The sequence below is a fragment of the Octopus sinensis genome, unplaced genomic scaffold (assembly GCF_006345805.1).
Source record: "Octopus sinensis unplaced genomic scaffold, ASM634580v1 Contig20326, whole genome shotgun sequence".
Classification (NCBI taxonomy): domain Eukaryota; kingdom Metazoa; phylum Mollusca; class Cephalopoda; order Octopoda; family Octopodidae; genus Octopus; species Octopus sinensis.
In genome coordinates this window covers 15,381-42,724 of record NW_021837038.1, presented here as the reverse complement: position 1 = coordinate 42,724, position 27,344 = coordinate 15,381, and the positions used below count along the sequence as shown (strand labels likewise).

Sequence of the window (27,344 nt, the reverse complement as noted above, 5' to 3'; positions counted from 1 at the left end):
ACTTCGTATACTGGTAGAATGTGTTTATAAAACATCTCTTTCTCTTGGCTTTATTGAGAAAATTCTATAGTTTGTAAGATATTTGTTGTTTTTTTTCTTCAATTTCTGCAATTTCAACCAATCAATGACGTCTATTGAGGTAAAAAAAAAACATTCTGTGCCGTATGAATATGTCCCTCGTTCAAGAAACAGATTGGGTTTATTTACATTTGTGAAGAAAAAAAAGATACCCTTCCCCCACCCCAAGCCTTAACCCTAAAACAGATTGAAATGCAATAGATAGGTTCTAGGGTCATAATTATGGGTGACAATTTCATATGACATCGCTAGAAAAAACTGCCGTTCAAACCGAAAAGATCCAACAAAAGCAGGAAGGATCCCGGATGAGATTTAAAAATATAAAAATGAAACCAAATCTTTGTTGAAACAAATGAATCCCGTCTGCGAATCTTTTAAGCTAACGAGTCATTCTACTCATTAATCTGTTCCAATTTGGAACTTATAGGAATGGAATAAATACTATGTTCACATCCATCTGAAAAGTTTTCAGCATAATCAGGCATTTCATTTAAAGACTCCATTTTCTTAGGGCAAATATATTTGTCTTCAAACCAATAGGAACTGTTTTCTTCAAAGTTGGTAGCATTCTTAATAGTGTTTGTCAAAGAGTTGTGATTGAGTTTGTTACTTCTGTCAAGAACGGCAAGTTCGTGATCCACTCCTCTTCCGTGGATTTGTTGAATAAGCAATCTCAGCTCTTTCGTGAGTGTGTAGCACTTGACCGAAGGAAACTCGCCGCTCACACTGGAGTTTGGTACCTGAGGGAACTTACAAATGATAAGTTTGTTGCTTTCTTCAAGTTCCTTGAGAAGGGAAGCTGTCAAAAGCGCTGAGTTGTCCTCTTTTAAAAAATTTATGTAATCCTGGCTGTTTTTCCACGCCTGGATTCTTTTGTGAAGAGCTTTGGAGTATACAAGAATTATAAAATCGGACCTTTGGATTTCTAAAGTCAGCCTCGAAGGATCGCTGCCTTTCACTAGACGCGCAGCAAGTTCTAGTTTACACTTGCTCATATTCATGAGAGATACAAACTGATCGATGGCTTCACAGTGGTAGGAATGGTCCTCTGTATAAAACAGCAGTCCTCTTTTCTCTTGAATTGTTCCTGGAAATATAAATTGATACATGTAACTCTGTCGTAGTATGTCTATCTTTCTAGCTGTTTGAAATATTATAAATACAAGGGAACAACAGAGAAAGAAACACAATCGATGCTGACACACCAGTAGACACCCCGCGTTTTGAAGACGACAGAGAAATGCCTACAGGCTACTGTTTCAAATGATTCAAGCACACACCCACACACACATAGGCGCAGGAGTGGCTGTCTGGTAAGTAGCTTGCTAACCAACCACTGCGTGGCACCTTGGGCAAGTGTCTTCTACTATAGCCTCGGGCCGACCAAAGCCTTGTGAGTGGATTTGGTAGACGGAAACTGAAAGAAGCCCGTCGTATATATGTATATATATATATATGTGCGTGTATGTTTGTGTGTCTCTGTTTGTCCCCCTAGCATTGCTTGACAACCGATGCTGGTGTGTTTACGTCCCCGTCACTTAGCGGTTCGGCAAAAGAGACCGATAGAATAAGTACTGGGCTTACAAAGAATAAGTCCCGGGGTTGATTTGCTCGACTAAAGGCGGTGCTCCAGCATGGCCGCAGTCAAATGACTGAAACAAGTAAAAGAGTAAAAGAGTAAAGAGTAACACAAACATATTCATCTCTAATATGTGCTCTATTGTATGTAGTGTATTTATAATCCATGTAAATAAATCCCTTTTCAATCATGAAACAATTTATGTATTTATATATACACACACACATCCACTACACATTTATATATTTGTTGTGTAAGATTTTTTATGTGAAGTCGTGTGTTGAAACAGATATTGTTGTATTTCGGAACGGTCGTTTTGCCAGTTTAGCCAATAAAAACACACGCACTATATATTTGGTGTTACTTTGCTTCAGTGTTACTCTCTTTTATTTGTTTCAGTCATTTGACTGCGGCCATGCTGGAGCACTGCCTTTAGTCGATCAAATCGCCCCCAGGACTTATTCTTTGTAAGCCCAGTACTTATTCTATCGGTCTATTTTGCCGAACCGCTAAGTGACGGGGACGTAAACACACCAGCATCGGTTGTCAAGCAATGCTAGGGAAACAAACACAGACACACAAACATACACACACACACACACACATATATATATATACATATATACGACAGGCTTCTTTCAGTTTCCGTCTACCAAATCCACTCACAAGGCATTGGTCGGCCCGGGGCTATAGCAGAAGACACTTGCCCAAGGTGCCACGCAGTGGGACTGAACCCGCAACGATGTGGTTGGTTAGCAAGCTACTTACCACACAGCCATTCCTGTGTTATTTATTTTTTGCATTAATCTTAATCTTATTTCGGCCAGAGTAAGGAAAGACACAAATAAGAAAGAAGAAAGCAAAGGACCACTGATGCGGTCACAGGAGTGTGACGAAAGAACTCTGGCCGAAATAAGATTAAGATTAATGTAAAAAATAAATAACACTGAAGCAAAGTAACACCAAATATATAGTGCGTGTGTTTTTATTGGCTAAACTGGCAAAATGACCATTCCAAAATACAACAATAAATTGACCCAATCAATAATAAAATATCAAGAATATATTAGAATTAAAGGATTGAAAATGAATGAATGTTCCTTCTTGAGCCATGCCTTGCTCATAAGGGCCGGTTTCCCGGTTTCTTGGTGTATAGGTTTCCCACCTGGACAGGACGCCGGTCCATCACAGGTGAGCTGCAAGATGCAGGAGGAAAGAGTGAGAGAAAGTTGTGGCGAAAGAGTTGCCATTACCTGCTGCCGGAGCCGTGTGTAGCTTAGGTATTTCGCTAATAAACACACACATCGCCCGATCTGAGATTCGAACTCGCAATCCCTCAACCGTGAGTCCGCTGCTCTAACCACTAGGCCATGTGCCTCCACTCCCTTAGTGGTTAACCACATTTAAGTGGCAAATATACTTCACATTTAATGGATTATTATTTATGAACAGTATTAGCAATTTCCTTCATCAAACAAACATCAAAACATGCACATATAAAGAATGGCCCCCGTAAATATCCACATTTCAACATATTACAAAGGTGAAAGAGTTAAGTCCGGAATACATTTGTAAATCTTGAATCCTCATCAAGATTGGCCTTAGGTTTTCAATCTCTGATAAAATAGGAACTACATCTACAAGAGATCCTCATCAGCATCGTTTAACGTCTGCTTTCCATGCTAGCATGGGTTGGACGGTTCAACTGGGGTCTGGGAAGCCAGAAGGCTGCACCAGGCCCAGTCTGAACAGGCAGTGTTTCTACGGCTGGATGCCCTTCCTAACGCCAACCACTTCGTGAGTGTAGTGGGTGCTTTTTACGTGCCACCCGCACAGATGCCAGAGGAGGCTGGTGAACGGCCACGATTGGATGATGCTTTTTACATGCCACTGGCATGGAGGCCAGACGAGGATGGCAATGGCCACGATTGGATGATGGTTTTTACATGCCACCGGCATGGAGGCCAGACGATGGCAATGGCCACGATTGGATGATGCTTTTTATGTGCCACCGGCATGGAGGCCAGACAAGGCTGGCAATGGCCACGATTGGGTGATGCTTTTTACGTGCCACCGGCACGGGGACCAGACGAGGCTGGCAATGGCCACGATTGGATGATGCTTTTTATGTGCCACTGGCATGGAGATCAGACGAGGCGGGCAAATGGCCACGATTGGGTGATACTTTTTACATGCCACTGGCATGGAAACCAGATGAGGCTGGCAATGGCCACGATTGGATGGTGCTTTTTATGTGCCACCGGCATGGACATTTCCTGAAATAGATTCGTGTCCTATAAGTGAGATTTAACCCATCTGCTTATGACTATGTGATCAGAACCAAGACACCAGTGCTACAAATACAGATAATTTTGGTGATCCTTCCTTTTTTTGTTCTTTTACTTGTTTCAGTCATTTGACTGTGGCCATGCTGGAGCAGTGCCTTTAGTCGAATCAAATCAACCCCAGGACTTATTCTTTGTAAGCCTAGTACTTATTCTATCATTCTCTTTTGCCGAACCGCTAAGTTACAGGGACCTAAACACACCAGCATCGGTTGTCAAGCAATGCTAGGGGGTACAAACACACACACACATATATATACACATATATACGACGGGCTTCTTTCAGTTTCCGTCTGCCAAATCCACTCACAAGGCTTTGGTCACCCCAAGGCTATAGTAGAAGACACTTGCCCAAGGTGCCTCGCCGTGGGACTGAACCTAGAACCATTTGGCTGAGAAGCAGGCTACTTACTACACAGCCACTCCTGCGCCTTACCACACAGCCACTAAAAGGATTCGAGCGAGGTCGTTGCCAGTACCGCCTGACTGGCCTCCATGCCGGTGGCACGTAAAAAGCACCCACTACACTCTCGGAGTGGTTGGCGTCAGGAAGAGCATCCAGCCGTAGAAACATTGCCAGGTCAGACTGGAGCCTGGTGCATAAGTCTGAACAAAGATTGGATACTTACGCTTGAAACAGTAAAAACTAAGCACCAAAAGTAGTAGACCGATCATAGCACCAATAATAGCAAGGAATATGGTTAGGTTAAAAGTGCTCTTAGGTTCTGTTGTAAGATTTGGAGATGGTGCAGTGACATCTGTTGACGAAGGCGTTGTACACGGAAAACTAGAAACTAAAAAAGAAAATATAAGTAAAAAACAAAATTGGAAATAACTTTTTGAAATGTCAAAAATGTCAATTTAACTTCAATAAACAAGAGTATTGTTAAATTAGTTCAATGAATGTTGGTTGGTTGGTTGGGGGGTTTTTCTGGGGTTTTTTTGTGGACTGAGAGGCTGGTTTATTAGAGACCTCCTCACATAAAAAGCACCATCAGATCGTGGCCGTTTGCCAGCCTCGTCTGGCACCTGTGCAGGTGGCACATAAAAAGCACCCACTACACTCACGGAGTGGTTGGCGTTAGGAAGAGCATCCAGCTGTAGAAACACTGCCAGATCAGACTGGAGCCTGGTGCAGCCTCCTGGCTTCCAAGGCCCTGGTCAGACTGTCCAACCCATGCTAGCATGGAAAACGGACGTTAAACGATGATGAGGAGGAGGTGGAGGTAGTGAGGTAAAAAGCACCCACTACACTCACGGAGTGGTTGGCGTTAGTTATTAATTGACTCCGAAAGGATGAAAGGCAAAGTCGACCTCGGCGGAATTTGAACTCAGAACGTAACGGCAGACGAAATACCTATTTCTTTACTACCCACAAGGGGCTAAACACAGAGAGGACAAACAAGGACAGACAAAGGTATTAAGTCAATTACATCGACCCCAGTGCGTAACTGGTACTTATTCAATCGACCCCGAAAGGATGAAAGGCAAAGTTGACCTCGGCGGAATTTGAACTCAGAACGTAACGGCAGACGAAATACCAGTAAGCATTTCGCCCGGCATGCTAACGATTCTGCCAGCTCGCTGCCTTGTTTACTAATTACTTCCACCATCATACAGCTGTATTACTCTTAAACTACCACAGATCCTATATGAATATCCCATGAACCTTTGTTGCTGATTTCCAAACATTTTATGCAAAAGGCGCAGGAGTGGCTGTGTGGTAAGTAGCTTGCTAACCAACCACATGGTTCCGGGTTCAATCCCACTGCGTGGCACCTTGGGCAAGTGTCTTCTGCTGTAGCCTCGGGCCGACCAATGCCTTGTGAGTGGATTTGGTAGACGGAAACTGAAAGAAGCCTGTCGTATATATATATATAAGTGCAGGAGTGGCTGTGTGGTAAGTAGCTTGCTAACCAACCACATGGTTCCGGGTTCAATCCCACTGCGTGGCACCTTGGGCAAGTGTCTTCTGCTGTAGCCTCGGGCCGACCAATGCCTTGTGAGTGGATTTGGTAGACGGAAACTGAAAGAAGCCTGTCGTATATATGTATATATATATATGTGTGTGTGTGTGTGTGTCTGTGTTTCTTCCCCTAGCATTGCTTGACAACCGATGCCGGTGTGTTTACGTCCCCGTAACTTAACAGTTCTGCAAAAGTGACCGATAGAATAAGTACTGGGCTTACAAAAGGAATAAGTCCCGGGGTCGATTTGATCGACTAAAGGCGGTGCTCCAGCATGGCCGCAGTCAAATGGCTGAAACAAGTGAAATAGTATAATACACAATTCATAAGCGGCAATTTAATAATGGTTTTGCTTTGTCATTGCTTTAGTTTTACTTACTTTGAAAGTCTGTGCTTTTCGACCGAATACAGTCGACACCACATCTACTATATTCGTTCTTACATATACATTTCCCATCAACGTTCCAAAATTCATCAATTATTTCAACCTTTAAGAAAATTACAAAAAACACACTGAATAGATATTTAAATAAGCAAGCAGGAGCGGCTGTGTGGTAAGTAGCTTGCTTACCAACCACATGGTTCCGGGTTCAGTCCCACTGCGTGGCAGCTTGGGCAAGTGTCTTCTGCTATAGCCCCGGGCTGACCAACGCCTTGTGAGTGGATTTGGTAGATGGAAACTGAAAGAAGCCCATCATATATATATATAGGCGCAGGGGTGGCTGTGTGGTAGGTAGCTAGTTTACCAACCACATGGTTCCGGGTTCAGTCCCACTGCGTGACAGCTTGGGCAAGTGTCTTCTGCTATAGCCACGGGCTGACCAATGCCTTGTGAGTGGATTTGGTAGATGGAAACTGAAAGAAGCCCATCATATATATATATAGGCGCAGGAGTGGCTGTGTGGTAGGTAGCTTGTTTACCAACCACATGGTTCCGGGTTCAGTCCCACTGCATGGCACCTTGGGCATGTGTGTCTTCTGCTATAGCCCCGGGCTGACCAATGCCTTGTGAGTGGATTTGGTAGATGGAAACTGAAAGAAGCCCATCATATATATATAGGCGCAGGGGTGGCTGTGTGGTAGGTAGCTTGTTTACCAACCACATGGTTCCGGGTTCAGTCCCACTGCGTGGCAGCTTGGGCAAGTGTCTTCTGCTATAGCCACGGGCTGACCAATGCCTTGTGAGTGGATTTGGTAGACGGAAACTGAAAGAAGCCCATCATATATATATATAGGCGCAGGAGTGGCTGTGTGGTAGGTAGCTTGTTTACCAACCACATGGTTCCGGGTTCAGTCCCACTGCGTGGCAGCTTGGGCTAGTGTCTTCTGCTATAGCCCCGGGCTGACCAATGCCTTGTGAGTGGATTTGGTAGATGGAAACTGAAAGAAGCCCATCATATATATATATAGGCGCAGGAGTGGCTGTGTGGTAGGTAGCTTGTTTACCAACCACATGGTTCCGGGTTCAGTCCCACTGCATGGCACCTTGGGCATGTGTGTCTTCTGCTATAGCCCCGGGCTGACCAATGCCTTGTGAGTGGATTTGGTAGATGGAAACTGAAAGAAGCCCATCATATATATATATAGGCGCAGGAGTGGCTGTGTGGTAGGTAGCTTGTTTACCAACACATAGTTCCGGGTTCAGTCCCACTGCATGGCACCTTGGGCATGTGTGTCTTCTGCTATAGCCCCGGGCTGACCAATGCCTTGTGAGTGGATTTGGTAGATGGAAACTGAAAGAAGCCCATCATATATATATATAGGCGCAGGAGTGGCTGTGTGGTAAGTAGCTTGCTTACCAACCACATGGTTCCGGGTTCAGTCCCACTGCGTGGCACATTGGGCAAGTGTCTTCTGCTATAGCCTCGGGCTGACCAATGCCTTGTGAGTGGATTTGGTAGATGGAAACTGAAAGAAGCCCATCATATATATATATATATAGGCGCAGGAGTGGCTGTGTGGTAAGTAGCTTGCTTACCAACCACATGGTTCCGGGTTCAGTCCCACTGCGTGGCACCTTGGGCAAGTGTCTTCTGCTATAGCCTCGGGCCGACCAAACCCTTGTGAGTGGATTTGGTAGATGGAAACTGAAAGAAGCCCATCGTATATATGTATATAAATATATAGGGAGAGTTTACGAAAAAAACAAAAGACGAAGACAGGTGGTGTACAAGCTAACAGATGTATTAGTATAACGCTCAGGAATAGTAAAAGTCTTTTACGTTTCGAGCCTGTGCTCTTCTACAGAAAGGGACACAGAAAAAACAAGGAGAGAAAAAAAATGTGTGTAGTGGCTAACGATTTATATGTATGTATGTGTGTGTATATGTTTGTGTGTCTGTGTTTGTCCCTCTAGCATTGCTTGACAACCGATGCTGGTGTGTTTACGTTCCTGTAACTTAGTGGTTCGGCATAAGAGACTGATAGAATAAGAACTAGGCTTACAAAGAATAAGTCCTGGGGACGATTTACTTGACTAAAGGCGGTGCTCCAGCATGGCTGCACTCAAATGACTGAAACTTTGCCTTTCATCCTTTCGAGGTCTATAAATTAAGTACCAGTTACGCACTGGGGTTGATGTAATCGACTTAATTCGTTTGTCTATCCTTGTTCGTCCCCTCTGTAGGTAGTAAAGAAATAAGGGATGACGGTCACCCTAACTAACAAATGCTAATTGCTGTAGTCTTAAAATTCTGCTTCTCCAGACAACAGAATAAAGAAAATACTTTGTTAGAGAACAAACAACATTGATCAAGCCCAGAATTCCTTTTAAATAATTCCTCACAATTCTATAAAAAAATAGTTTTTAAGGTAGTTCTAAGGGGGTCATTTCCAAATGTGCAATAAAAGAAGTCTAACAGAATGCCAATTAATCTATAGTTACTCTTTTACTCTTTTACTTGTGTCCGTCATTTGACTGCGGCCATGCTGGAGCACTGCCTTTAGTCGAGCAAATCGACCCCGGGACTTATTCTTTTGTAAGCCCAGTACTTATTCTATTGGTCTCTTTTGCAGAACTGTTAAGTTATGGGGTCGTAAACACACCAGCATCGGTTGTCAAGCGATGCTAGGGGGACAAACACAGACACACAAACACACACACACACATACATATATATATATATATATATGCGACAGGCTTCTTTCAGTTTCTGTCTACCAAATCCACTCACAAGGCATTGGTCGGCCCGGGGCTATAGCAAAAGATACTTGCCCATGATGCCATGCAGTACTTATTCTATCGGTCACTTTTGCCGAACTGCTAAGTGACGGGGATGTAAACACACCAGCATCGGTTGTCAAGCAATGCTAGGGGGACAAACACAGACACACAAACACACACACGCATACATATATATATATATATACATACATATATACAACGGGATTCTTTCAGTTTCCGTCTACCAAATCCACTCACAAGGTATTGGTCGGCCCGAGGCTATAGTAGAAGACACTTGCCCAAGGTGTCACGCAGTGGGACTGAACCTGGAACCATGTGGTTGGTAAGCAAGCTTCTTACCACACAGCCACTCCTGCTGGCGTTATTACAATATTATGCAATATTGGTTATATTTAATAACTAGCAATATCGCCCAGCGTTGCTCGGGTTTGTTTCGACCCTTTAGAATTGGAATTTTTGAAAAGTGAAAGTTTTGTATAGGAGTGGCTGTGTGGTAAGTAGCTTGCTTTCCAACCACATGGTTCCGGGTTCAGTCCCACTGCATGGCATCTTGGGCAAGTGTCTTCTGCTATATCCCCTGGCTGACCAATGCCTTGTGAGTAGATTTGGTAGACGGAAACTGAAAGAAGCCTGTCGTATATATGTATATGTATGTATATAAGTGTGTGTGTATATGTTTGTGTGTCTGTGTTTGTCCCCCTAGCATTGCTTGACAACCGATGCTGGTGTGTTTACGTCCCCGTCACTTAGCGGTTCGGCAAAAGAGACCGATAGAATAAGTACTGGGCTTACAATGAATAAGTCCCGGGGTCGATTTGCTCGACTAAAGGCGGTGCTCCAGCATGGCCGCAGTCAAATGACTGAAACAAGTAAAAAAGTATATATACAACATCTACCAAAGACCCTCGCCCAAGGTGCCACGCAGTAGGACTGAACCTGGAACCATGTGGTTGGTTAGCAAGCTACTTTCCACACAGCCACTCCTGCTCCTAATTTGGTAAAGAACTGATAGCAGTAGATGTGCAAGTGTGCGTAGAAGTGTTTATCATGAAAGAAACGAATTATTCTTTTAAATTACATAGCTGGTGAAAAGTCCGGAGAATCAGAAAACGTGGAAGAAGCGGAAAATTCCCCATCTTCAGATTAACAGAATTCTTTGTAAATGTAATAATTTAGCAAAACATAGTAAGCAAGCAACAATATATGAAGAATAACTTACAGTTGTGTAGTAGTTTCCGGAACATATTCTATGAAATTCATGGGTTAATTTTGAGGTTGTCTGAAAATGACAAAATGATAAAAAAAAAACCCGATTTGTAAAGTTGGCCTATAAATAATAAGATAATTCATTCAACTACTCAAATATATATATGTGTGTGTGTGTGTGTGTGTGTGTATGTTTGTGTGTCTGTGTTTGTCCTCCTAGCATTGCTTGACAACCGATGCTGGTGTGTTTACGACCCCATAACTTAGCAGTTCTGCAAAAGTGACCGATAGAATAAGTACTGGGCTTACAAAGAATAAGTCCCGGTGTCGATTTGCTCGACTAAAGGCGGTGCTCCAGTATGGCCGCAGTCAAATAACTGACAGGTAAAAGAGTAAAAGAGTCACTATAGATTAATTGGCATTACGGAAGACTTCTTTTATTGCACATTTGGAAATGACCCCCTTAGAACTATCTTAAAAACAATTTTTTTATAGAATTGTGAGGAATTATTTAAAAGGAATTCTGGGCTTGATCAATGTTGTTTGTTGTCTGAATATTTGTCAAAGTAAATCTATAATCTTCAGGAAATCTTTGGGATCTTTTCGGTTTGAACGGCAGTTTTTTCTAGTGGTGTCACGTAAAAAGTACCATCCGATCGTGGCCGTTTGCCTGCCTCATCTGGCACGTAAAAAGCAGTGCCAGCCTCACCTGGCCCCCGTGTCGGTGGCATGTAAAAAGCACCAACTGATCGTGGCTGTTTGCCAGCCTCGTCTGGCCCCCCGTGTCAGTGGCATGTAAAAAGCACCAACTGATCATGGCTGTTTGCCAGCCTCGTCTGGCACCTGTGCTGGTGGCACATAAAAAGCACCATCCGATCGTGGCCATTTGCCAGCCTCGTCTGGCACCTATGCCAGTGGCACGTAAAAAGCACTATCCGATCGTGGCCATTGCCAGTCTCGTCTGGCACCTATGCTGGTGGCACGTAAAAAGCACCAACTGATCATGGCCGTTTGCCAGCCTCGTCTGGCACCTGTGCCGGTGGCACGTAAAAAGCACCATCTGATCGTGGCCATTGCCAGCCTCGTCTGACACCTGTGCCAGTGGCACGTAAAGAGCACCCACTACACTCACGGAGTGGTTGGCGTAAGGAAGAGCATCCAGCTGTAGAAACTCTGCCAGATCAGACTGGAGCCTGGTGCAGCCTTCTGGCTTCCCAGATCCCATTTGAACCGTCCAATCCATGGTAGCATGGAGAACGGACGTTAAACGATGATGATGATGATGATTACAAAATAATTAACATCAATATAGTCAAAAATAATTTACCAGGAGAAATCAATATAACGATGCAAGGAAATGAGTTTTATGTAATTAAGCTTTACTTAAAACTAATTAATGGATAATATTAATGACAATAGGGAAATAAAGACTTCAAAAAGAAACAATTTCTCTTTTTAGGAGTGGCTGTGTGGTAAGTAGCTTGCTTACCAACCACATGGTTCCGGGTTCAATCCCACTACGTGGTACCTTGGGCAAGTGTCTTCGACTATAGCCTCGGGCCGACCAAAGCCTTGTCAGTGGATTTGGTAGACGGAAACTGAAAGAAGCCTGTCGTATATATGTATATATGTATATATATATATATATATATATTATATATATATATATATATGTTTGTGTGTCTTTGTTTGTCCCCCTAGCATTGCTTGACATGCAATGCTGGTGTGTTTACCTCCCCGTCACTTAGCGGTTCAGCAAAAAGAGACCAATAGAATAAGTACTGGGCAAGTGTCTTCTGCTTTAACCTCGGGCGGACCAATGCCTTGTGAGTGGATTTGGTAGACGGAAACTGAAAGAAGCCCGTCGTATATATGTATATATATATAATATATATATATATATATATATATATATATATATATATGTATGTGTGTCTGTGTGTCTGTGTTTGTCCCCCTAGCATTGCTTGACAAACGATGCTGGTGTGTTTACGTCCCCGTCACTTAGCGGTTCGGCAAAAAAGAGACCGATAGAATAAGTACCGGGCTTACAAAAGAATAAGTCCCGGGGTCGATTTGCTCGACTTAAAGGCGGTGCTCCAGCATGGCCGCAGTCAAATGACTGAAACAAGTAAAAGAGTAAAAGAGAGTAAAAGAGATTAGAGGAATATAAAAAACACGAAAATGGCGAAATTTGACAAACCTGGGAAGAATTGACAACCGCACTTATTAAAATGGTTGAATTTGTATTATGAAGCGCTACATTATATTGTTTTATATCACACTTTGAAGGTCCTTGTTCAAAGTCCACAATTAACTTGTTTTCTTCTAATTTATAATCAATCGGGGTTACCCATTCGCGACACACTGCAAAGGTAAAGGAAAGCCATTTATGTGAGTATGAACATTACACAGGTAGTAAATGTCGTTAAATTAGGACGGGGTTTAATTAAATTTAAGCGAGAAAGAAAATAATTAAGATGAGCAAAACGGGCCCTCGTCCAATGGACGGTGCTGTGTTGTCAAACATTTAAACCAAATTCTCTCAGAACAACTTGTCCGACCGTCCCATAGGCCTCCCCTTTGAGAAACACAGATTTAACCTAAATTTAGGGGTGGTGGTGGTTTTGGTGGTGGTGGCGGTGGTGGTGGTGGTTTTGGTGGTAGTGGTGGTGGTTTTGGTGGTGGTGGTTTTGGTAGTGGTGGTGGTGGTAGTGGTTTTGGTCGTGGTGGTTGTGGTGGTGGTGGTGGTGGTGGTTTCGGTGGTGGTAGTTTTGGTGGTGGTGGTGGTGGTGTTGGTGGCGGTAGTGGTAGTTTTGGTGGTGGTGGTGATGGTGTTGGTGGCGGTAGTGGTGGTTTCGGTGGTGGTTGTGGTGGTGGTGGTGGTGGTTGTGGTGGTGGTGGTGGTGGTTTTGGTGGTGGTGGTAAAGCCGCCACCACCACCACCACTAGTTTCCTCCAAGATTTTTTAAATAAACAATAATTTTAGGTTCCTTACTGAACGTATCGACTTTGGCAGTCAGGTAATTGTTCCCAGATTCCGGCAACGGATGAAGATGAACCAAAATTTCTTTATTCATTCTTACAGGATGTAGATTAAACTCAAAGTCATACTGCAAAGAAATTTTATTTTAAATTCTACTAAAATAATAGAATATTCAAAATATTGATCAGTTCAATCAAATTTTATGATAATTTTAATCATATTTAAAAAATAAAAACATTCAGCTATTTTAATCTTTTATCATTTTAACCCTTTAGCATTTAAACCGGCCCCCATATCCGGCCAAAAGTATTCTGCCTGTTTTGTGTCCAAACTGGCTAGATCTGGTCTCTCACACCAACCCTACAATATCGTTTTATAAATTAACAACTACCTCATCAAAATCTCATAGCTACAAGATAATGCATGATTAGTTCAAGGCAATGTAGATAAAAAAAGGATTCATTTTGTCAGAATAATGCGAACACTTAAGGGTTAATACGTTAAAACTAAAAGGCTTCAATTTCTAGTATTCTGAGATACTCATTTCCAAACAGTCTTCAGTCAAATCATCCAACCCATGCTAGCATGGAAAGCGGAAGTTAAACGATGATGATGATGATATCACACACACACACACACACACACACAACTGGCTTCCTTCAGTTTCCTCCTAAAAAAATCCACTCAAGACTTTGGTTGACCCAGGAGTATAGAAGACACTTACCAAACCTGCCATGCAGTGGAACTGAACCTGGAACCATATGGCTGAGAGGCAAACAGCTTGCCACAGTCATGCCTGCCCCTTAATCCTTTAGCATTTAAACTGGCCCCCATATCCGGCCAAATGTATTCTGCCTGTTTTATGTTCAAACTGGCCAGATCTGGTCTCTCACACCAACCCTACAATATCGTTTTAAAAATGAACAGCTACCTCATCGAAATCTCAGAGCTACAAGATTAATGAATGATTAGTTCAAAACAATGTGGATTAAAAAGGATCAATTTTGGTATAATAATGCGAACACTAAAGGGTTAATATATTTTTCATTGTCTAAATCTAATCATCCACAAGAATTCTTTATAGGCTCATTTCTATTAATTTAGATATCATAAATCGGATCTTTTCGGTTTGAACGCCAGTTTTTTCTAGCGGTGTCATATGAAATTGTCACCCATAATTATGACCTTAGTATCGATCTATTGCATTTCAATGTTTTAGGGTTAGGGTTAGGGGGAAGGGTATCTTTTTCTTCACAAATGTAAATAAACCCAATCTGTTTCTTAAACGAGGGACATATTCATACGGCACAGAATGCTTTTCACCTCAATGGATGTCATTGATTGGTTGAAATTGCAGAAATTGAAGAAAAAAGACAACAAATATCTTACAGACTATAGAATCTTCTCAGTAAAGCCAAGAGAAAAAGATGTTTTATAAACACATTCTACCAGTATACAAAGTTTAAAATTTTTTAGTTACCAAAAATTATGTGAAAAAACTGCCGGTCAAACCGAAAATATTCCATAAATCTTTAGTTAAATATATTCCAAAGTATTAATACTATTAAAGTATTTGTATATTTAATACGAGCAATTATATACATATATAATTTTTTAATAATATATTATTATTAATATTAATAAATAATAAATGCACCCTTTTAAAGCCTAGCCAGGCTCATGGGCCCGGTTTCCTGGTTTCAATGGCGTATGTGTTCCCCAGCTGGACAGGATGCCAGTCCATCACAGCGTTACTCATTTTTGCCAGCTGAGTGGACTGGGGCAATGTGAAATGAAGTGTTTTGCTCAAGAACACAACGTGTCGCCCAGTCGAGGAATCGAAACCACAATCTTACAATCATGATGCTGACACCCTAACCACTAAGTCACTTGCCTTCACACGTTATTAATATTAGGAAATCAATATCAGAAAACTCCTCAGAAAGATATACACATATGAAAAATAATTGTAGGAGTGGCTGTGTGGTAAGTAGCTTGCTAACCAACCACAAGGTTCTGGGTTCAGTCCCACTGCGTGGCATCTTGGGCAAGTGTCTTCTGCTATAGCCCAGGGCCAACCAAAGCCTTGTGAGTGGATTTGGTAGATGGAAACTGAAAGAAGCCCATCGTATATATATATATAGGCGCAGGAGTGGCTGTGTGGTAAGTAGCTTGCTAACCAACCACAAGGTTCTGGGTTCAGTCCCACTGCGTGGCATCTTGGGCAAGTGTCTTCTGCTATAGCCCAGGGCCAACCAAAGCCTTGTGAGTGGATTTGGTAGATGGAAACTGAAAGAAGCCCATCGTATATATATATATATAGGCGCAGGAGTGGCTGTGTGGTAAGTAGCTTGCTAACCAACCACAAGGTTCTGGGTTCAGTCCCACTGCGTGGCATCTTGGGCAAGTGTCTTCTGCTATAGCCCAGGGCCAACCAAAGCCTTGTGAGTGGATTTGGTAGATGGAAACTGAAAGAAGCCCGTCATATATATGTATATATTGTGGAGGCGCAATGGCCTAGTGGTTAGGGCAGCGGACTCGCGGTCGCAGGATCGCGGTTTCGATTCCCAGACCGGGCGTTGTGTGTGTGTTTATTGAGCGAAAACACCTAAAAGCTCCACGAGGCTCCGGCAGGAGATGGTGGTGATCCCTGCTGTACTCTTTCACCACTCTTTCTTCTGTTGGCCTGCTCGCTTAGCCAGCGGGGTGGCGTCATTCGAAGGCTAAAACAATGCGAACGCATTGTATAACAACATCTGATGGTCTGGTCGGTCACGTGATCACGTGATATATATATTATGCATGTGTATATGTTTGTGTATCTGTATTTGTCCCTCTAGCATTGCTTGACATCTGATGCTGGTGTGTTTACGTCCCCGTTACTTAGCGGTTCGGCAAAAGAGACCGATAGAATAAGTACTGGGCTTACAAAGAATAAGTCCCGGGGTCGATTTGCTCGACTAAAGGCGGTGCTCCAGCATGGCCACAGTCAAATGACTGAAACAAGTGAAAGAGAGAGAGAGAAAGTAAAGAGTAAATAAATATAAATATGTATAAAAATATATGTAAATATGTATAATGAAAATGAAGTGAATTCATGGCTCGCAGGACGGCCTGCTGTGCTAACCTTAGGACAGACTCTTTAAAGACAGAAATTGTACTCACATTACTAATGGATTTGTTCTTTAGAAATTCAGAAAAGTCCAAGATTCTACAGATTTTGTCATCAAAATCATATTCAATCTTAAATCCTTTTAAATGGGTTAAACCTATTAAAACAAAATAATATAGATATATATATATATGGTAAATGTATTGTAGGCAACTGGTCCTAATGTTTTAGGTTTCAAATTTAGTTAATGGTGTTTCTTCTATAAGAAAAATCCTTATTTTATTTTTTTAATGAATATTGCTTGATTGTAATTGCTTATTTATTTAACTATTATTGTTATTATTCTTAACCTGAAGAGTAACTATAATTTTGAATTGAATTGATTTTCGATTAAATTTATATTTAATTGTAATTCATATTTAATTATAGCCATGAAACGTACGTAGTTTTTTTTTTACGTATTATATATTGATTATTCATTTTTGTACTTTTTGTGATCTATCTATATGTTTTAAAAAATATATTTTTATTTATGACTTGGTTTATGTCTATCATTGTTTGAATTGCATAACAGTGGTTTTTCTCTAATTTATATAATATATATATATATATATATATATATATATATATATTTTATTTTATAGAAGGAGCTTCTACAGGACTAGAACTGTTTCATTCAAAAGAAATCATCAGGAAGCTAGGTGACAAGAATAGTTTTGGCATTTATACATTTAGGCAGATTTAAAGTGGTGGTGAGTCCCCCACCACCCCCACCACTTTAAATCTGCCTAAATGTATAAATGCCAAAACTATTCTTGTCACCTAGCTTCCTGATGATTTCTTTTGAATGAAACAGTTCTAGTCCTGTAGAAGCTCCTTCTATAAAATAAATTAATTTACTCTGCTATGTAATGAGTACCTTATTTACTGTGGTTAACCCCGACTCAACCCGGGACCTACATATATATATATATATATATATATATATATATACATATATATATATGTATGTATATATATATATATATTCACACACATATATTTACTCTTGCAATGATTTTAAAAATATACATATCTACTGGCTTGAAGATTGTACCAAAATTAACTTGTTCAATCACATACTGTGGCATAGTAAACTTTATAACTATTTTAAATATTGTTTGTGTCTTTTGCTGCTACATGGAGTATCATACTCATTATATATTTCTTTATTTTCTACTTTCAGTCTTCTTTTAGATATTTACTAGCAGTATCGTCCGGCGTTGCTCAGGTTTGTAAGGGAAATAACTATAAAGCATTTTTAGAGAGTTATAGCCAAAAAATAGCAAAAAAATGGGAAAAAAATGATGGTAAATTTTTTTGAGAGTTAAAAAAGGTGGAGTTGCGTCCCCTAGACGGTCTGTGGTTTGGGTTTCTGATTCTGGACCCCATGTCGAATTTATCGATTTTTTTCAGAACTGGGGGAACTTTTCAAAATTTTCGCTGCGTTAGTTTTGAATTATGACATTGGGCTATGCGTGTGTCAAGTTTCATCAGAATCGGTTGAAAGCCGTGGTCAGAGTGAGGGTACGAGAAAACAGACACACAGAAACACGCACAGACAAACTGCCGTTTATATATAGAGAGATAATAAGAAGCAGCATGAATTTGTAACATTCCTGCCTTTTACAAAAGTCTTTGTCCCCAGAAAAATAAATTTTATCGAGAATCAAAACCAGACTCAGCTTCAAACTCAGCTTGCAAAAGGATTGTCTATTATTATTCAGGTCTTAGAATATTAATGTGGTGGAGAATCATCATCATCATTTAGCGTCCGCTTTCCATGCTAGCATGGGTTGGACGGTTCAACTGGGGTCTGGGAAACCAGAAGGCTGCACCAGGCCCAGTGTGATCTGGCAGTGTTTCTATGGCTGGCTGCCCTTCCTAACGCCAACCACTCCGTGTGTGTAGTGGGTGCTTTTTACGTGCCAGACGGGGCTGGCAAACGGCCACGGTTGGACGGTGCTTTTTACATGCCACTGGCACGGGGGCCAGGCAAGGCTGGCAATGGCCACATTCGGATGGGTCGCTTATGCGCCACCGGCACAGGTGCCAGACGAGGCTGGCAAACAGCCATGGTTGGACAGTGCTTTTTACGTGCCACTGGCACGGGGGCCAGGCAAGGCTGGCAACGGCCACGTTCAGATGGTTCGCTTACACACCACCGGCACAGGTGCCAGACGAGGCTGGCAAATGACCACGGTCGGACGATGCTTTTTACATGCCACTGGCATGGGGGCCAGGCAAGGCTGGCAACGGCCACATTCGGATGGTTCGCTTACGTGCCAGACGAGGCTGGTAAATGGCCATGGTTGGACGATGCTTTTTACGTGCCACTGGCATGGGGGCCAGGCAAGGCTGGCAACGGCCACATTCGGATGGTTCGCTTACGTGCCAGACGAGGCTGGTAAATGGCCACGGTTGGACGGTGCTTTTTACATGCCACTGGCATGGGGGCCAGGCAAGGCTGGCAACGGCCACATTCGGATGGTTCACTTACGTGCCAGACGAGGCTGGTAAATGGCCACGGTTGGACGATGCTTTTTACGTGCCACTGGCATGGGGGTCGGTCAAGGCTGGCAACGGCCACATTCGGATGGTTCGCTTACGTGCCAGACGAGGCTGGTAAATGGCCACGGTTGGACGGTGCTTTTTATGTGCCACTGGCATGGGGGCCAGGCAAGGCTGGCAACGGCCACATTCGGATGGTTCGCTTACGTGCCAGACGAGGCTGGTAAATGGCCACGGTTGGACGGTGCTTTTTATGTGCCACTGGCATGGGGGCCAGGCAAGGCTGGCAACGGCCATGTTCGGATGGTTCGCTTACGTGCCACCGGCACTGGTATCTTGGCTACAATTTCCATTGATATTGATCGATTTCGATTTTGATTCTGATTCTCACTTGCCTCAACAGATCTTCACAAGTAGAGTTAACATCACAACATTCACATCTTAAGAACTAGATCTGACATAGCACAGAATCTATATTCTTTTTATTCTTTTTCTTTTATTCTTTTACTTGTTTCAGTTATTTGACTGCGGCCATGCTGGAGCACCGCCTTTAGTCAAGCAAATCGACCCTGGGACTTATTCTTTGTAAGCCCAGTACTTATTCTATCGGTCTCTTTTGCCGAACCGCTAAGTGACGGGGACGTAAAAACACCAGCATCGGTTGTCAAGCAATGCTAGGGGGAAAAACACAGACACACAAACACATCACATATACATATATACATACATATATACGACAGGCTTCTTTCAGTTTCCGTCTACCAAATCCACTCACAAGGCATTGGTCGGCCCGGGGCTATAGCAGGAGACACTTGCCCAAGATGCCACGCAGTGGGACTGAACCCGGAACCATGTGGTTGGTTAGCAAGCTACTTACCACACAGCCACTCCTGTGCCTATATATATATATACATATATAAGACAGGCTTCTTTCAGTTTCCGTCTACCAAATCCACTCACAAGGCATTGGTCGGCCCGGGGCTATAGCAGAAGACACTTGCCCAAGATGCCACGCAGTGGGACTGAACCCGGAACCATGTGGTTGGTTAGCAAGCTACTTACCACACAGCCACTTAATTTGCTTTAAGAAATGGGATCTTTGTTTATGCAGTAAACACTTTTTAATACATTTACATCATTTAATTATAACATAAAAGCTTTTAGAATTTTAGAGAAATGTTCTTACTTGCATTCCACACAGCTTTAATTCCTTTTTTCTCGTTTCGCAGGAAATCTGTTAGTTGAAAAAACTTCGGCCTCTCGGGGTACTTTCCGTTAGGAAACGGCTTAAAGACATCCAAACTTGCATTACAACCTGAAACATGGAAAATCATCATCATCATCAACATCATCATCATTGTTTAACGTCCGCTTTCCATGCTAGCATGGGTTGGACGATTTGACTGAGGGCTGGCGAACCAGATGGCTGCACCAGGCTCCAATCTGATCTGGCAGTGTTTCTACAGCTGGATTCCCTTCCTAATGCCAACAACTCCGAGAGTGTAGTGGGTGCTTTTATGTGTTACATACGTATGTATATATATATCATCATCATCATTTAACGTCCACTTTCCATGCTAGCATGGGTTGGACGATTTTGACTGAGGGCTGGCAAACCAGATGGCTGCAGCAGGCTCCAGTCTTTATCTGGCAGTGTTTCTACAGCTGGATTCCCTTCCTAATGCCAACAACTCCGAGAGTGTAGTGGGTGCTTTTATGTGTTACATACGTATGTATATATATATATCATCATCATCATTTAACGTCCACTTTCCATGCTAGCATGGGTTGGACGATTTTGACTGAGGGATGGCGAACCAGATGGCTGCACCAGGCTCCAATCTTGATCTGGCAGTGTTTCTACAGCTGGATGCCCTTCCTAACGCCAACCACTCCAAGAGTGTAGTGGTGGTGGTGGTGGTTATGGCTGTTGTTATGGTTGTGGTTGTTGTTGTTGTTGTTGTTGGATTGCTGATGTAAAATAATTGAAAAATGCAAAATCATAAATTTTACATTTCTTTCAATGCTTCTAAAAGAAATAAGGTGTATTAACATGAATAAATATGATTCTTATGTAGTTTTTACAATCTGAAGAATAGTTTTATAAAGATACTTACATTTTGTCCTGTAAAGATAATAAGATTCCTGAAAAGGAAAAAAAGAGTGAGAATTTTTTTTTAAATATTTTATTTCTATTGAATTTTAATTTAGTTAAAACAATTTAGAAACTAACAGTGAAAATACTGAATGTTTTTTTTTTACCTCAATAGACGTCGTTGATTGGTTGAAATTGTAGAAATTGAAGAAAAAAAAACAACAAATATCTTACAAACTATAGAATTTTCTCAATAAAGCCAAGAGAAAAAGATGTTTTATAAACACATTCTACCAGTATACGAAGTTTAAAAGTGTTTAGTTACGTAGAAATGATTTTAAAAAACTTCAGGTCAAACCGAAAAGATCCCTGTTTCTTAAACGAGGGGCATATTCATACGGCACAGAATGTTTTCACCTCCAATAGATGTCATTGATTGGTTGAAATTGCAGAAATTGAAGGAAAAAAACAACAAATATCTTACAAACTATAGAATTTTCTCAATAAAGCCAAGAGAAAAAGATGTTTTATAAACACATTCTACCAGTATACGAAGTTTAAAAGTGTTTAGTTACGTGGAAATTATTTTAAAAAACTGCTGGTCAAACCCAGGGACATATTCATATAGCACAGAATGTTTTTACCTCAATAGATGTCATTGATTGGTTGAAATTGCAGAAATTGAATAAAAAAAACAACTATCTTACAAACCATAGAATTTTCTCAATAAAGCCAAGAGAAAAAGATGTTTTATAAACACATTCTACCAGTATACGAAGTTTAAAAGTGTTTAGTTACGTGGAAATTATTTTAAAAAACTGCCGGTCAAACCGAAAAGATCCCTGTTTCTTAAACAAGGAACATATTCATATGGCACAGAATGTTTTCACCTCCAATAGACGTCATTGATTAGTTGAAATTGCAGAAATTGAAGAAAAAAACAACAAATATCTTACAAACTATAGAATTTTCTCAATAAAGCCAAGAGAAAAGATGTTTTATAAACACATTCTACCAGTATATGAAGTTTAAAAGTGTTTAGTTACGTGGAAATTATTTTAAAAAACTGCCGGTCAAACCGAAAAGATCCCTGTTTCTTAAACAAGGAACATATTCATATGGCACAGAATGTTTTCACCTCCAATAGACGTCATTGATTAGTTGAAATTGCAGAAATTGAAGAAAAAAACAACAAATATCTTACAAACTATAGAATTTTCTCAATAAAGCCAAGAGAAAAAGATGTTTTATAAACACATTCTACCAGTATACGAAGTTTAAAAGTGTTTAGTTACGTGGAAATCATTTTAAAAAACTGCCGGTCAAATGGAAAAGATCCCTAAATAAAGTACATTGAGATTTGAAAGGAAGAAAACAACTTGAGAAAACAAATGCCATAAAAAGAAGCTACTTCAAAAGATGGAGCAGAGATACTCGGACAACGAGATAAAAATACAGTAATTGCTTAAGTGAAATTATTGCATTAATTGTCATACTTACAATATATTTAGGTTTGGGGCACTTTGCGGAATTGTGAATCAACAACAGTGTTACGATAAATGCTATTAAGAATTGTTCCATTGTGACTTTCGGTAACAAATTTAGTCAGATTGAAATATTGATACTATAAATAAAGAATTACTTCTGTTAGATGACGGTCAAGATAGTAATAACACCAGCAACAGTATCATAACAAATTAAAATTTCCTAATTTTTGCTCTGCGCAAACATACCGGATACACAGGGAGTGACAGTACATTGCATTTGAGAGAATAATTAGTAATTGGTGTTACATAATTAAAGATGATGAGAAACAATGAATGTTAGTAGGCGTTGTGTTGATAGGATTGTTAGCCTGTCGTACCTCAGGAAGCATTTATTCCGACTCTTTCTGCGTTCAAATCCCGCCCAGATCAATCTTACCTTCCATCCTTTCGTGGTTAATAAAAAAAATAGGATCTTTTCGGTTTGACCGGCAGTTTTTTAAGATAATTTCCACGTAACTAAAAAATTTTAAACTTCGTATACTGATAGAATGTGTTTATAAAACATCTTTTTCTCTTGGCTTTATTGAGAAAATTCTATATTTTGTAAGATATTTGTTGTTTTTTTTTCTTCAATTTCTGCAATTTCAAACAATCAATGACGTCTCTTGAGGTAAAAAACATTCTGTGCTGTATGAATATGTCCCTCGTTTAAGAAACAGGAATCTTTACGGTTTGACCAGCAGTTTTTTAACATAATTTCCACGTAACTAAACACTTTTAAACTTCGTATACTGGTAGAATGTGTTTATAAAACATCTTTTTCTCTTGGCTTTATTGAGAAAATTCTATAGTTTGTAAGATATTTGTTGTTTTTTTTATTCAATTTCTGCAATTTCAACCAATCAATGACGTCTATTGAGGTAAAAAAAACATTCTGTGCCGTATGAATATGTCCCTCATTTAAGAAACAGACTAGGTTTATTTACATTTCTGAAGAAACAAAGATACCCTTCTCCCCACCCCTAACCCTAACTCTAACCCTAACCCTAAAACAGATTGAAATGCAATAGATCGATACTAGGGTCATAATTATGGGTGACAATTTCATATGACACCGCTAGAAAAAACTGCCGGTCAAACCGAAAAGATCCAAAAAATAATGAAGTCCAGCCATGAACTGGAGTCAGTGTAGTCGACTAACACCCTCACCTTGAAACTAGTGGCTTTGAGTCAAAAGTGGAAGTAATTATCTTGGTATGCATAGGAAACAGTTTCGGCTTAATTCTGACCTTTGACTAACCACCCAACCTGTGTTATCACAAATTAATTCATTATAAACATTATATGGTTCACAATGGGTTAGGGTTAGGGTTAAGGTTTTGGGGTTAGGGTTAGGGTTGTCATAAGTAACAGTGACAAATGAAAAATACATCGCCGATAGTTGTTGTTGACAAACGGCACAGAATGTTTTCACCTCAATAGACGTCATTGATTGGTTGAAATTGCAGAAATTGGAAAAAAATCCAACAAATATCTAACAAACTATAGAATTTTTCTCAATGAAGATAAGAGAAACGGCAGTTTTTAAAAAATAATTTCCATGTAACTAAACACTTTTAAACTTCGTATACTGGTAGAATGTGTTTATAAAACATCTTTTTCTCTTGGCTTTATTGGGAAAATTCTATAGTTTGTAAGATATTTGTTGTTTTTTTCCTTCAATTTCTGCAATTTCAACCAATCAATGATGTCTATTGAGGTAAAAAACATTCTGTGCCATATGAATATGTCCCTCGTTTAAGAAACAGGAATCTTTACGGTTTGACCAGCAGTTTTTAAAAATAATTTCCATGTAACTAAACACTTTTAAACTTCGTATACTGGTAGAATGTGTTTATAAAACATCTTTTTCTCTTGGCTTTATTGAGAAAATTCTATAGTTTGTAAGATATTTTTTGTTTTTTTTATTCAATTTCTGCAATTTCAACCAATCAATGACGTCTATTGAGGTAAAAAAACCATTCTGTGCCGTATGATTATGTCCCTTGTTTAAGAAACAGATTCGGTTTATTTACATTTGTGAAGAAAAAAGATACCCTTCCCCCCAACCCTAACCCTAACCCTAACCCTAACTAACCCTAACCCTAAAACAGATTGAAATGCAATAGATCGATACTAGGGTCATAATTATGGGTGACAATTTCATATGACACCGCTAGAAAAAACTGCCGTTCAAACTGAAAAAATTCAATGACCCAGATATATAAAAAAAATATTTCAAAAACTGTGAATATGTCAAAAATATTATATATATATATATATAATATAACAAACACGAAAAACTAATAAACCTTCCAAATTATTCCTGTATAAACATACCGGATATACAGGGAGTGGGAATTAATGCATTACGTGTAAGAGAGTAATTAATAATCAAAGTTAAATAATTAAGGTTGGTATAAGTTAGTAGTAATCTAGTAGGAAGGATGATTAATATGTGCAACACAAGGAATTTATTCCGGCTAACTGGTATTTAATCGACCCCGAAAGGATGAAAGACAAAGTCGACCTCGGCGGAATTTGAACTCAGAACGTAGCAGCAGATGAAATACCTATTTCTTTACTACCCACAAGGGGCTAAACACAGAGAAAACAAACGGATTAAGTCGATTATATCGACCCCAGTGCGTAACTGATACTTATTTAATTGACTCCAAGAGGATGAAAGACAAAGTCGACCTCAGCGGAATTTGAACTCAGAATGTAGCGGCAGACGAAATACCTATTTCTTTACTAAACTCAGGGGCTAAACTCAGAGAGGACAAACAAGGACAAACAAACGGATTAAGTCGATTATATCGACCCCAGTGTGTAACTGGTACTTATTTAATCGACCCCGAGAGGATGAAAGACAAAGTCACCCTCAGCGGAATTTGAACTCAGAACATAGCAGCAGATGAAATACCTATTTCTTTACTACCCACAAGGGGCTAAACACAGAGGGGACAAACAAGGACAGACAAATGGATTAAGTCGATTATATTGACCCCAGTGCATAACTGGTACTTATTTAATTGACCCTGAAAGTTTGAAAGGCAAAGTCGACCTTGGCGGAATTTGAACTCAGAACGTAAAGACAGATGAAATACCTATTTCTTTACTACCCATAAGGGGCTAAACACAGAGAGGACAACTAAGGACAAACAAACGGATTAAGTCGATTACATTGGCCCCAGTGCGTAACTGGTACTTATTTAATCGACCCTGAAAGTTTGAAAGGCAAATTCGACCTTGGCGGAATTTGAACTCAGAATGTAGCGGCAGACGAAATACCTATTTCTTTACTACCCACAAGGGGCTACACACAGAGGGGACAAACAAGGACAGACAAATGGATTGAGTCGATTACATCAACTCCAGTGTGTAACTGCTACTTATTTAATCGACCCCGAAAGGATGAAAGACAAAGTCGACCTCAGCGGAATTTGAACTCAGAACGTAGCAGCAGAAGAAATACCGCTAAGCATTTCGCCCGGCATGCTAATATTTCTGCCAGCTCGATACAATAAAAATGGAAAGGATAAATACATATAAGTGCCAGAAGTAAAAGAGAGACACAACCGGGTAGAATGTTTAAGAGAAGATTTTATTGATAGGTTAACATGTGTGTGCATCATATATACATAGTAATAGACAAGCCGTCATGTATACATAATGTGTAGGTGTCTGCATTAAATACAGAGCATTGAAAGAGTCTATAATAGGAGGTTAGCGGAATGTTCAGACACAAGGATGATAAATACCAGTTCGTAGTCGCGGTACACGATAGTTGAAGTGCTGTAACAAGTTGTGGCAAAGAAGCAGAGCTGGTTGAGGTACAGTCGTACGTGAAGCCCTGGCTATGATGCAGAGCCGGTCACTTATTACAGGAGTTCTCGCAGGTTGTATTTGCTGTTAACCACGTTGAAGTAATTCACAAACAGTGTTGAGACAGGACCTGTGCGGGTGTTGCTGGTTGCTGTGTACGTAGGGAGATGATGTTGACGACGTCAGGAAGACGGTGGAGGCGACGAGGAAAGGGAATAGGAGGTTAGAGGAATGTTCAGACACAAGGATGATAAATACCAGTTCGTAGTCGCGGTACACGATAGTTGAAGTGCTGTAACAAGTTGTGGCAAAGAAGCAGAGCTGGTTGAGGTACGGTCGTACGTGAAGCCCTGGCTATGATGCAGAGCCGGTCACTTGTTACAGGAGTTCTCACAGGTTGTATTTGCTGTTAACCACGTTGAAGTAATTCACAAACAGTGTTGAGATAGAACCTGTACGAGTGTTGCTGGTTGTTGTGTACGTAGGGAGATGATGTTGACGACGTTAGGAAGATGATGGAGGCGACGAGGAAAGAGACGGTGGTCCTGAATGCTGCTGGACGAAGTTGATGAGTCTCCATGTGGCTGCTGTTGTGTTGTCGCTGGAACTGGCAGTGACCTGTGTGGTCAGTGGTTAGACCTCAAAAGTTCTGGAACCGAAAGACTATGTCTTTATTACAGGCACAAGGCCTAACACAAAAGGGACATACAAAGACATGCGGGAACATAAAACACATGAAAATGATATGTGAAAATGGATATACAATAATGGAAATGAGACAGCCGACTCACTCCTGCTGCGAGTTGAAACCGAGAACTTCCTTACACTCAGACGTTACACATAACCCCCAGGTTCGCTACGAGGCGAAACCACAACCCTTCCTTTCAC

General features: G+C 40.8%; 2 protein-coding genes across 3 annotated transcripts in view; both read right to left on the bottom strand.

The window, feature by feature from the left end:
* LOC115232312 (acyl-coenzyme A amino acid N-acyltransferase 1-like) overlaps positions 1–27,344 on the bottom strand; it is a 51,092-nt gene that overhangs the window by 18,996 nt on the left and 4,752 nt on the right. The gene's annotated exons all lie outside the window — the stretch shown is intronic.
* Positions 298–22,810, bottom strand: LOC115232311. 2 transcript variants are annotated; one of them, XM_036500333.1, is made up of 11 exons: positions 22,603–22,810; positions 21,125–21,152; positions 20,194–20,322; positions 16,511–16,614; positions 13,358–13,472; positions 12,563–12,726; positions 10,373–10,432; positions 6,349–6,457; positions 4,632–4,796; positions 433–1,165; positions 351–398 (listed from the first exon to the last, which is right to left on the bottom strand). In XM_036500333.1, the coding sequence occupies exons 1-10, from the start codon at positions 22,681–22,683 to the stop codon at positions 471–473; spliced, it is 1,650 nt and encodes a 549-aa protein (XP_036356226.1). In that variant the 5' UTR covers positions 22,684–22,810; the 3' UTR covers positions 351–398; positions 433–470. The 2 variants fall into 2 exon arrangements, with proteins under 2 accessions (XP_036356225.1, XP_036356226.1); XM_036500332.1 differs by having other exon boundaries at positions 298–1,165.